The following is a 13,225-nucleotide window of genomic DNA, read 5'->3' as shown; positions in this document are numbered from 1 at the left end:
GTGTGCTTTGCCCTGCCCGAGCTGGTATAAGTAACTTAGCCCCCCGGATTGAACTCTAAATCGCCTTGCTGCTTTTGATCTATGATGAATTTCTAAGGCTTTTTCAGTCAAAATCATTAATATCTCTCCTACTTTCAATTTAAGCAAGATTGTTGAAAACCACAAGGTATCTTTTTGTTTACTCCATCATACCAGCATCGATCTGAAACTCTGCACCCAGTGTAGGTTGCAAAATGTACTTGCAGCTTACCTATCGTTTTTACTTAGAAAAAGTGAATGATATATTTCCAAGTTCATGTATACCTGACTTCTGATATGAAATTTGAATGCATTTGGAAGAATGTAATAAACTCATCATGATAGTTAAATAAGTTGAATTGCTGCTTCGATGACCATTATTTCAGGCTGTGTGAAATAAAACAATCACTTATGTCAATGGTAAGCTGGAAGGAGAAGTAGGAAAGTGTTGATAGAATTATCTTGGCTGCTCTTTCATGTTTGAAATTCTATTCTTGCTGCATTTGGCTATTCAACTGAAAGTACCAATCAAACAGAAAGAACTTCAGAATTAATGAGAGAAGTGGAAAATCCAGAACAATGCAATGGACTTGGCTCTGATTATATCTTTGTTTGGAAAAAGGCCTTGTTTTTATAAAGTCCTTTTTTTCAGTCTCTTTACTGTCTTGTATAAATTATAGGCTGATGTACCAACATTTCTGTAATGCTGCAGCAAGCAAGCTTTTCACTGTATATTTGCTTCACCATAAGCTCGACCTGTGAACACATTTGCCTTCTCTTTTCTTGCTATCTATCCAACATCTTAATCCTACACCATTTGATCATTTCAGACCTCTTTCTCCATTTGTCCAACCACTCTCAGATCTAGAGTGCCTCTCTGCTCCTCTTTCCAACCACCACAAATCCATTGCCTTCCTTCAACACAGGGACAAATGAGAATAAATGAATCGGAGTGTATTTGAACAAGTATTACCATCACCAGTAACTGGAATTGCATCCAATATTGCAAAAGATTCACAATGGGACAGAAATCCCAAAATCTAGGTCACAAGTAGATAGTAATAAAGTACCAAATAAAAGAAAACAAAATTTATAAAGCTGACACTACTCAAGATGTGGTAAAAGAGCTTTTATTTCATTGAACACGTCTGATTCCTTCTAAATTGTTCTAATGTTTCACGACAGTACACAAATTGCAATATTGATCTTAAGTTACTTTAGTTACAGTTTGAGAATAAGTGTACCTTTGTATGTTTGAAGGTTTATCATTATATATAATTTCCCTTTACTGTGAGGTACTGTACATAACATTGTTGTCACTAGTGGCTGTAAAAACTTTATTTTTTTGTTATATTCATGTTTCCCTTATTTTGTTGTATTTGCTTTAAACTCAATTACCTTTAAATCAGTGGCATGGCAGCGTAGTGGTTAGCGAAATGCTTTACAGTGCCAGCGATCATTCCATTTACGTGGCAGTCTTTAAGAGTTTTATACTTTCTCCCCGTGGCCATGTGGGTTTCCTCCAAGTGCTCCGGTTTCCTCTGGTGTCCAAAAACATACAAGTTAGGGTTAGTAACTTGTGGTGCAAAAAGCTGGGCAACAATTGTGGGCTGCCCTTAGCACATCCTCAGACTCTGTAGGTCATTAACACAAACTAATTTCACTGTATGTTCCAATGTTTCGATGTACATTTGACAAATAAAGCTAATATTTAATCTTTTAAACCATCCACTTTTACTTTCCAGCACTATAAGGATAATACACTATCTGCTAGTGGGGCAATCTGGTGCTCTGGGTGTGAGCATGAGAAACTTGGAATTTAGCTTAAACCAAAGAGATTCTGCAGATACTGGAAGTCCAGAGCAACATCACAAAGTGCTGGAGGAACTTTAACAAGTCAGGCAGCTCTATAGAAAGGAATGCTGAGGCCCTTTGTTAGGATTGGAAAGAAATGGGGAAGAGGCAGAATAAGAAAATGGGGTGGAGGGGAGGGGAGAGGAAGTACAGGCTGGCAGGTGATGTGAAGACAGGAGGAGGAAAGTTGGGTGGGTGTAGGAAGGGTGATGGAGTAAGAAGCTAGGAAGTGAGTTAGGTGGAAATAGTAAAGGGCTGAAGAAGAAAGAATCAGATGGGACAAAGGGAAAGGGTGGAGCACCAGAGGCAAGTGAGGAGAAGGGAAGGAGAGTTTAGCTTTTAATTCAAACCTAAGTCAGGTCCAGATGGGAAGAATGGTTATCCATATCACATAACTAGAAAACACTTGGACTCTAACCGAACTTAAAGGTAATATCTACGCAAAAAGATAACATGTTCAAGAAGCTGAAATTAATTGATATAGATACATTTCTACGATATTTTTCTAAATTAAACTTAATTACTTTTAATTGGTCAAAACATATTAAAAAGACAATTAATACTTAGATTTAAAATTCACAGCTCATTCTTGAGATGGGAGCATTGATTCATTTTCTATTTTATTTGGCTTGTTCAGAGGCATTTCTAAACAACTTACTGATTTCTGCTTTTATCTCCGCAATTGGGTACTCCAAAATTTGTCATTGGGTTTTTGTTGACGTGTTGGAAATTCTACTGTTTCACATTGTAGTCACATCAATTCACTGATAGTTGATGACAAATTGTATAAAGAGGCACTTTGCATTTGTTCTAGTATTACTTACTATACACAGATTTCTGTCGATAGTAATTTTTTATTGGAGATTATTGACATTTATATTCTTCCTGATTGTCATTTTCCCTGCCTTCTTTCTGCCTTCCAGTCCTTGATACTTTCCTGCCTCCTTTCCTTCCTCTTTTTCTTCTTTATTACTCTCCCTCTTCCTCCTTTCTCCATTCCTTCCTCCTCTCCCATCCTTGATATTTATTGATTAAGTAGTAAGATATTGGCCTTTTTGTTCATCAAGACCCAGTTGGCTGTTGACCTTGTCATTAAAGACCAGCATTTGAACACAGGTCTCCATTTGTATAGTCAAATTCCATACAAGAGTAGCTCATAAACTCTACACAAAAACTTTTTCACCCATTCAATTACAAATGGAAATTTTAATACTGAATCAGATTGTTTACTTTTATTATATTTGGTCAAAATAGATGATGGTTTATCTTGATTGACTTGTAAAATAAGAAGATGGTTTGGCATTACAGGTAAACTGCTGAGTTTAATAAAAGAAAAGTCTCTGAATGCTAAATGGGTGAAGGCTTTGAAAATTGAGTCCTTTTAATGAAAAACATAATTTGATTTTCGCAAGCTTCAACCACGGCTGCCTCATTAAAAACATATTACCCAAGAGCTGTAGAAACTGGTTGTATAATTATACTAATTATTAATTTCTGAATCAGAAGCTATTGAATTAAGATAATTTTAGTTTGCATTTCATTTACTAATTTTAGTCTTCTGAGTGGGGTAAAGTATAGTCATTCACAACACATTGAGCTTATGGCTCACAAGCATTGTGTGTGATTATGAATTGTAATCTTGATCACTGTTTATTCTGTTTCAGATTGCCGTAATGTAATGAGAGAAAAAATAAAATAAATGGTTGTATATGCAGCCAATAACATACTAATGGAACCTGAAAAGCTTGGATTATTTACCAATGAGGATACAAATTTAGCATCCCTAATCTTGTTATAAAGAGACTTTCTAACCTTGTGTATCAGTATGGGTTCTTTGCCTGAGGTTCTAATTGATCCAGCCATTGAGGTCTACCCTAAGGTCAGAAGGTTACATGGCTTTGCAGAGGCCAGCAATTAGCACATTGTCACTTGTGGTTATTTACATTGGCAGCATCTCGTAAGCAAGTATTTGACTGACAGGTCAACAGGTCAATGGGTCTTATGTGAACCTGTGACCTATTGGGATAGCAGGGATAACTCAAACAGCTTGCAGCATTAATAAGATACATTTTAATTTGTTACTGATTAAACCATTACCCTTGAAAAGCAGGTGCTTTAAGCTTGTCATTTGAGAAGAGGATAATATAATTTTTAAAGGTAGATAGATATACACACAGTAAGAATGAATTTCAAATACCTCAATGGGAAAAAAAGATCACCAGAAACAAATATTGTTTTCCTTGTACAAAGTTCTGTTCTGGAAATGGCCAGTTATGGATAGCTAAAGAAGTACTATTTCAATGATCAGGATGTCTAATAATGAAATCTGCAGATTGCTTATCTTGTGAATGTTTCGAGAAGAGGGGATAGGCCGAGAGGGTGAAATAGGAGTAAGTTTAGCATAGCATCGGTTGGAAGAAAGGAATGGGAAGAAAAATGTTACACCTATTCAATATTTACCAACAACAGTAAGTCAAGTATATGTAGGAACAAGTGTAGGGCACTCAGCATTCTTTAAAATCAGGGCCAATACAGTTCTAATATCCACTTTACATTCCTAACTACTCTCAGTAACCTTTCCTTTCCTTGCTTTTCAAGAATCTATCTAATACTACCTTAAAAATATTCTGGATTTGTTTCCAATGCCCCTTGAGAAAGCAGCAAAGATCTTGATAGAAAAAGACCAACTCCTATATGGAAGAAAAGACTTTGTCTCAATTAATTCATGATATGTGAATTAGCTATTATCTAGTTCATTGAGCTATATCTGTCTTCTCAGGTGATGGGAGTGGCTTTTCCTCTGTCAGGTCTAAATCTGAACAGGATCAGCAACAGATTCCCCAGTTTAAAGTGCCTGATGGTTTTCAGTTCACACTCATCTGCTGCCCAGAGAGCATCAATAAGAAATTACCAGTAAAGAGTAGCAACAACATGAAAGCTTCAGTGGTGTCAGTATTTCTTTGTATAATCTAGCCCATCTTTTTTATATCCGTTATTTCAAAGTATTTACAGCATCAAAACATGCTGAGTGGCTAAGCATTACTGTGTTGATGTTGGTGTCCCATATCACCACCACCTTTTGCTCCTCAGCTAAAGAGAGTAAGGTATCCTCTAATATTGTATCAAATGAATCATGCTGTTTGATGCATCTCTACTTTTGCCTCACCATTCCCTGTGGTGGTGCATTCCATCTTCAAATATTGCCTGCCTGAAGACATTTCTTTGCAATTTCCTCACTGACTTATTGTGACTTATGAATATTTGTCCACTGATATTATGTTCGCATTACTTAGTTTCTGATTTGGTGTAACAGATTTAAGTCAACACTTGTATTTAATTAACTCTTTTCTTCTCCAGTGTATAGGGAATCTTCACATTCTAATAAAGCCCTAGCAGACAAACATGCATAAATGCACATAATTCTGTCTGCAACTTTGTGTTTGAGATGCATTGTGTTGGCAGTCTGTGTTCTTTAATGTCAGCCTGAAATATCATGGTCCTTTTACATGAGATGATGAGAAATGCAAAAAAAAAACCTTTTTCAGCTATATAGTGTGTACTATGTTTGCTTAGGACTGTCCTTGTACATTTCAACCTCATTCAAAGTTTGAAAAATTAGCCTCAAGAAAATTTCTTGGAATTTTCTTTAGCAAAAAAAGCAAATTGTTGAATATAGTAAATGGGCACCTATCTCTTCATTACTTGGTTTCATATTTCAGTGAAAGTAATTAAGCAATTTACTTAAAAGTGCACAGGAAATTTTCCCACAGTCGTAATTCATTCTATATATAGAACTGAGCAAAAGTCTTAGGCACATGTAAAAATTCTGTAAAGTGAACATGCTTTAAAAAAATTAAATGAAAAGCTTCTAAATATCAAAAAAACTATGAAGAGCAGTAAAAAACTAAATTAAATCTATATTTGGTGTGACCACTCTTTGCCTTTAAAACTGCATCAAATCTCTTAGGTACACTGTCATGCAGTTTTATAAGAAAATTAGATGGCTGGTTGTTCCAAGCATCTTGGAGAACTTGGCACTGTTCTTCTGCAGACTGGCTATCTTGCTTGCTTCTATCTCTCGAGGTACTCCCAGGCAGCCTCAAAGATGTTGAGACCAGGGCTCTGTAGAGCCCATACCATCTGTCGCAGAACTCCATGTTCTTATTTTCACTGAAGATATTTCATTATGAACTTGGCCCTGCGTTTTGGGTCATTGTCCTGCAGCAGAATAAAGTTGTGACAGATCAGACACCTCCCTGATGGTATTGCATGATGGATAAGAATCTGCTTGTACTTCTCAGCATTGAGGATTCCACTAATTCTGATCAGATCACCAACTGCTTTTGCAGAAATGCAGCCCTGAGCCTACAGGGAACCTCCGCCGTGCTTCACTGTCAGCTCCAAACACTCATCCCTGTAGCGCTGTCCTGCTCTTCTACAGACAAACTGCCTCCTGTTTGAGCCAAAAATGTGAAATTTTGACTTGTCTTTCGAGAGCGCTTGCTGCCATTGTTCAGTGCCCCAGTCCTTGTATTTTTGTCCATTGGCGAGGCTTATGGCTTTGTTTTTGCTTCACAGGAATGCTATTTTGGCAACAACTCCTCCATGAAGACCACTTCTGATAAGACTTCTCTGGACTGTAGAGTTCATTGGTTTTGAGTTCCATTGGTACTTGAGTTCCATTGGTTTCTCTGAGTTCAGAGCTGATAGCAGTACTGGTCTTCTTCCGACTTAGAAGGGACGTCAGTTTGATGTATCTCCTTTCTGCAGTTTCCATGTCCAACCATTGCATTTCTAGTCTTCAATTTTGCCTGTTTCTTTGTGCTTCTTCAGAAGAGCTTGGACAGCACATCTTGAAACTCCTGTCTACTGTGAAATGTCTGCTTGGGAGAGACCTTGCTGATACAGAATGACCACCTTGTGTCTCATTGCTATGCTCACTCTTAACATGATGTAGGAATTGATGATATGAAGGTTAAACTGTCACATCTGCCACGTCTTCACATTTTAGTTTTGTTGTCCTTTGATTCCTTCTACACCCGTTTGTGTTCCAATTAATCAGTTTAGTTCATTCAACTTGATATATAATTGATTATCAGCATCCTGTTTGATATTTTTTTTAATCATGCACTGGGCTATATACCAATTTGAAAAGTGGTATATTATTTAACATGTTACATTCTTCTACAAAATACAAAAAAAATCTAACATTAAATTTTTTGGAAAATTAATGTTTGGAATTCTAGAATTTGCTCTTTTCTACTAACACACTAATACAGAACGCAAAACATCTAAAGCAAAATTTATATAAAGCATCTAGGAAACCTAAGACTTTTGCACAATTCTGTGTATCTTGAATAGAAAAATGTATTTTACAAAAGGTAGGAATAAATAATATTTTGCAAATATTAACACAGTTTTCATTGCTAAAGGATTTGGATGCAAAACATTTTATAGCTCTGTCTGGAGTATTGAGCAAAGTTAGCTGCTCTATCAGTGTGCATGAGGTTCTCCACAATATGTACAAAAGTTCAAATGTTCATGCATATGTATACAAGCACAAATGTAGAATATCATTCAGCAATATATGTACTATTGAGTACATCTATACAGAGCATTGTCTCAGGAAAACTGCATCTATCATCAGGGACCCCCTCCACCCAGGTCATGTTCTCTTCTCACTATTGCCATCAGGAAGAAGGTACAGGTGCCTCGAGTCACACCACCAGGTTCAGGAACAGTTATTACCCCCCAACCATCAGGCTCTTGAATTAAAGGAGAAAACTTCACTCATCTTCATTTACTACATCACTGAATTGTTTCCACAACCTATAGACTACATTTCAAGGACTTTTCATTTCACATTCTCGATATTTCTCGCTTATTTATTTATTATTATTTTTTCTTTTTGTATTTGCACTTTTTTTTGCATGCTGATTGAACGCTCAGTTGGTGTGGTCTTTCATTGATTCTATTGTGCTTATTATTCTATTGTAGATTTATTCACTATGCAGGTGAGAAAACGAATCTCAGGGTTGTATATTCTGACATATGTATTTTGATAATAAATTTACTTTGAACTTTAAATGTGGGATGTATTAATAACTCTAAACCTTAATTCTGAAATTCTGTCAATGGAATTAAACTTCATAAACTGAATGGAATGGTTATAATGTTAAAAATTGTGTTTATCATGTGCATCAGAAAACTAATTTCTACTTCGAAGTTTTTAATATAAATCTTTTCAATATATTTGCTGTTTTCAAACATCTTGTTCTTGGTATCTGGCTAATTAGTTGTATTCATCCTCTTAGATTGGAGATGATATATTTTGTGCGGGTCAGATTGGATTGGTCCCATGCACCATGCAGCTTGTCACAGGAGGAATCAAAGCTGAAGCCACACTTTCTCTAAGCCATGTCCAGAAAATTCTTGAAGCAATGAAAAGTGGAACAAAATTAAGCAATGTCTTGCTGGCAAACTGTTATGTCACAGACAAGAAATATATCTCTGTTGTTCAAAATGTCTGGCAAAAGGCATTAAAGGGACACCTAGAGGAGGTAAGAATTGGTGTTACTGTGATTCTTCCACTTGCAAAGTAGTACTCTGAAGCAATTCTAAATTTAATTTAAATTCCATTTGCATTTAATATTATTAAAACAAGTCAAATAGCCAAAGCCTAAATCCCAAAATAATTAATTTACTTTGATGGTTCTTTATTAATTCAAGATAGAAAAAATCTTTAGTAATTGTTTTCAGTTGCACCTAATGAAGAATACTGTTTACAGGAAAAAGGAGATAAATGGTCCAGAGATTGAAATCTGTAATGCATAAAAAAAATTCTGGGTCCATGAAAAGATAATATTTTGTGAATTACATTTGAAATCACATAAGAATGTTAAGAATTTGAGCTTCAGATGCTCATTTGAAATTAGCGCTTGTTTTTTTTTCAGATTGCTTCTTGATTTCCCACCTTATTTGTGTGGTTATTCTGTTCTTTATAGTTTTCTATCAGAAAGACCATGAAGAGACTAGGATTTTCATAATGGCAGGTTCTTAATGACTGATTTGTGAGACTGGATGTCTTTATTTCTTCCCCCTTCCCAATATAATATCTAAAGCTTCCACACTATGTTAATGTGCAGTTAAATTCAGGGTCTATTATTTTTCCTGTCTGATACCGAATGAGTTTAAAATACATTTAAAGCTGAGAACCTCGCTTAAATCCTGAGCACTAAAGCCTAATGTTCTACAACTAATGTGATGCCTTGGGGCAATTTTAAAGGTTTCTTTCATTTTAAACTGTGACTCCAAGTCACATCTCATCTGCTAAACTGGAAGTTAAGTTCTAATATTGATCTATGCCAGCAGACCATCGAAAATTATCAGAACCACATTTGCTCAGGTTTTAGTGTGAGACAAGTTCCTCGGGGTATAACATTTAGCCTTGGTATTTTTGATAACGGTACTGGAAATGAAACAGGGAAATAGTTTGTTCATTCTTACACCTTCATTTAAGCACAAGTGTTAGATCTGTTCTTAAAAAGGAAAATTCTTAAGTGTGTATAACAAGATAAATTGAGAAATCATTCCTCATTGTGGTTCAATTTTGTTTATATCCAATTAAGATAGGTTCCTGGTTTCAGTATCTAAATGTCCTTTCGTTCACAATTTCCTTATGTTGTGCAAGGAGACTATCTGCATGTTAAGTCTATGCTGGTTTTCACAGCAGTCCCATCAATCCTTACTTCTTTCCTTGTAATTCCATTCTCACTCACGTGCCCCGTTAACCACTCTCTAATCCTTTTACTACCCACTTATACAAGGGATAATTTATTCTTGCCACTTAACCTAACATCCAGGCCTTGGTTGAGATATGTGTAGAAAATGGAGCACTCAGGAAAATGCATGCTCTCACTGCAAGATTTTGCAGACTCCACACAGACAACCAGAGAACAGGATCAGGCCTAGGTTATTGAAGCAGTGTATTTCAGGATCAAATAAATTCTACAGTTCAGGAACCCTTGAGCAGAATGTGAATTAGTTCTGCCTTCATTCACTAAAACCCAAAAGAGCAACATTTAATTTTTGAATTTTGTAATATGGGTAGATGAGAGATAATGCATGCTACAAAAAAGATGTGTGTGTCCTTGAAATCATTCAAAATTCATGTGGCTCCTTATTAGATAGTCAGCAAGGACATATCTTTGAAACTGCTTTCACTTTTCATGCCTTCCCTTCAGCAGCAATTATAGTTCTACTCTCTCAGCAACAGCAGAACATACAGTAAATATTGTTCTATTAATTTTCATGACTATGTTGGCTGCAGATTTCACAGCTTACATTAGTATTTCACTTGCAGACTTATTCCATGCTCCAGCGTGTGCTCCCAGAGATTTTCCACATAATGTTTTTCTGCACTTCAGATTTGGTTGGCAGATGCAGAATGACTACATAACAAGCTGTTGGCCACAAAGGTGTGAGCAAAAGTTAGAAGATTGGTGGTACTGTGTGTCTCAAAATGAATGGAGAAATTACTAAGGCATTTAGAGCCATTTTCTAGGCAAAACTCCATGAGTGCATTTTTGCACAGATCACAATTAATCTGAATCTGCTACATATCTGGAGAGATTAATTTACACTGACTGTTTCAAACCATTGAAATAAGCTGTAAATGCCATATTACAGGTCAAGAATTGGAAATTAGATATTGATGCACAGAAACGTGCTGCATTGATGCTCCCCATAGAGCCTTTCCATTTTCTTCCATTGCATTGTGGATGAGATTTTGAAATGCATAATACATGCAAAAGGTTGTCCTTATGAATGGCATAGTGGTCCTTCTGAACAGTTGAACATAGTTACCATTCATAATTATGAGAATCATGCATGGCATTTACGTGTGCAAATTCACCGGCATAATGTGCTGTGGATTCAGCTGATTCTTAATTCAGCTATTCTAAGCAAAAACACAATCTAGGTTGTGTAACTCTAATATTGCAGATTTCAGGTCGGATGAGGGAGTGGACTCTGTGCCTCACTGCAGACTTCATAGAGCACAGAAACAGGTCTTTCTGCCCACCTAGTCCATGCTGGCCTGGGCTTCTGCCTAGTCCTGTCCATCTACACCCAAACCATAGCCTGCAAACCACTCTCAACCATGTAACTATCCAATCTATTCAGTATCAGGTTAATATCACTGGCATAGGTCATGAAATTATGTTGTTTTGCAACTTGTATTGTTACGTATTTGTAAATATTACAATAGAACCCGCATGTCCAGCTTCTGCTGGCAGTTCGTTCCTAGTTATACCACCTCTGAGTGAAGTAAGTTGCCCCTTAAGTATTTCATCATTCACCCATGACCTCTAGTTCTAGTCTCACCAACGTGACGGGAATAATCTGCGTGCATTCACCCTATCTATACCCCTTATAAGTTTGTATACCTCTATGAGATCTCCCCTCACTTTCCCACGCTCCAGGGAATAAAGTCCTTATCTATTTAACCCCTACAACTCAGGTCCTCAAGTCCCAGAAACATCTTTCTGAGTTTTCTTTGCACTCTTTCAAGCTTAATGATATGGCAGCAGAGGGGACATGGCGAGGTATGGAGTAGTTGGAAAACACCTCCCACACCCCACTTACACAACAGAAAACTGAGGGGGTGTTAGTTGCAAATTGCAAAGAAAAAGAACCACTATTGACAATCACCTCCACAGTGGCAGGGTAGGGACTGACCCCTTAATCAACATCTGTGTGGGTCGTCATTCCTTTTTGTAAGGGCTACTATCCTGGCTGGAGCACATACTGTTTCTTCATCACAATTGCATGCTTTCACGTTACAGCTACAATGGCAAGCCTGTGATTGATGTCACCCCAGGGGCCTTCTTGTGAAGGCACATCACGCACAAGGAAGAACATGTTATATTTTGCATTATTTGAGCTCAGTTGTGGTGATTGCATTTAGCAATCAAATTTATGCTATCGCTTATTTGTACCATGTACTTGAAAAGTTATTGGCTGATGATTGAGGTTACTTGACCGTTGAAGTACTCCAGCAACACAAACAAGACTGCTGATTTTGCACTATTCCAAATCGTGAATTAGTTTTATGAGTTACGGCATGAGTCCCCACCTGCACCCTAGATCAGTATGGTGACAATCTAAGTTTGCACTATCGTTAGTTTGAATGTGAAATCCCCAGATACTGACAATTTCAACTTTCACTGTTACATTGCAATCGTTTTGGAGAGATCCTTGTTTACTGATCACTAGGAGCATTGCTGCAAGCTGCAGATTACTTCACTGCAATGTGAGAATTGATGTAAATTCACCTTTTGAAGCTGAGTACTTTATGATATTCTATAATTATTAAAAGCATAGTTGAATCAGGCATTTTCCCATTGCACTAAAACAGAAAGTTAGTTGATAATTGACCTTTCAGCTAATTAGAATGCACTTGCACTTTGAAGACTCAATCATTATTACCCAATTAACAATACTTTTCAAAATCAATAAATCTCAAACAAATGTAATCAATTCTAATCCTTCTGCAATACACAGCTTGGTGATTAATGCCACTGTCATCACTGCCAGAAAGTTGCTTGGAAACTGAAATGTAGCAACACAACTGGGGACCTAAATACATTTACATGACACCGAAAGTGGAATGTAATTTCTTCCAAAGCCACTTATGTGATCAGATAACATTTCTTGTTTGCAATTTTGCAGTCATCAAATAGGTATAGAATAGTTAAAGCTTAACTACCTTTATTAATTCATACTTTTGAATTTTACAAGTGGCCTAACTCTTCTAGATAATTAAAGTTGTTGTGGACCAGATAAAAAATGTCAATTATGCATCCCTGCTGCATTTTCGAAATAATATCTCCCCATATTCTGTAATTCAGCTTGTTAACTTTCAATAATTTGGTTAGACAAAATGAAAAATCTTCCATAGAAATGAAGAGTGCCTTATTTGCATTTATGCAAAACTTCACTCACCCCAGAAGATGATTGAACCTTTAAAAAATGTTGCTAATAATTTGATCCTAATTCACTTCTAAAAGATTATTGATTTTGACCGTATTTTGGGACTGAAGATGGTCTTTGGAATAGAGGTCTATGTCCCAATGCTACATACATCCAGACGATAAAAATATCTTTACAATATTTTGTTAGCATGCATAATTAATTGTACACTAGTTACCAGGGTGCAACTAGGATTGAAGTTTCTCAGTTAAAATGTCACCCATCCTAGTTTAATCTGAATCAAAAAATGCATTAAAAAAAGTCTTGCAGTGAAACAAATTGTTCATAAAAAATTTAAATCGTTTGTTAAAGATGTATGATG

The 13,225-nt window shown here is 36.4% G+C and overlaps 1 protein-coding gene across 1 annotated transcript in view; it reads left to right on the top strand.

The window, feature by feature from the left end:
• The window catches only part of dph6 (diphthamine biosynthesis 6), a 251,339-nt gene that overhangs the window by 163,259 nt on the left and 74,855 nt on the right, over nucleotides 1-13,225 (top strand). Inside the window, exon 14 of the mRNA XM_073040097.1 lies at nucleotides 8,187-8,432. Coding sequence (XP_072896198.1) covers nucleotides 8,187-8,432 — 246 coding nt within the window. The remainder of the gene's footprint in view (nucleotides 1-8,186; nucleotides 8,433-13,225) is intronic.

The sequence above is a fragment of the Hemitrygon akajei genome, chromosome 3, assembly GCF_048418815.1.
Source record: "Hemitrygon akajei chromosome 3, sHemAka1.3, whole genome shotgun sequence".
NCBI lineage: Eukaryota > Metazoa > Chordata > Chondrichthyes > Myliobatiformes > Dasyatidae > Hemitrygon > Hemitrygon akajei.
The sequence above is the reverse complement of the archived record's forward strand: the minus strand, read 5'-3'. Positions and strand labels throughout refer to the sequence as shown.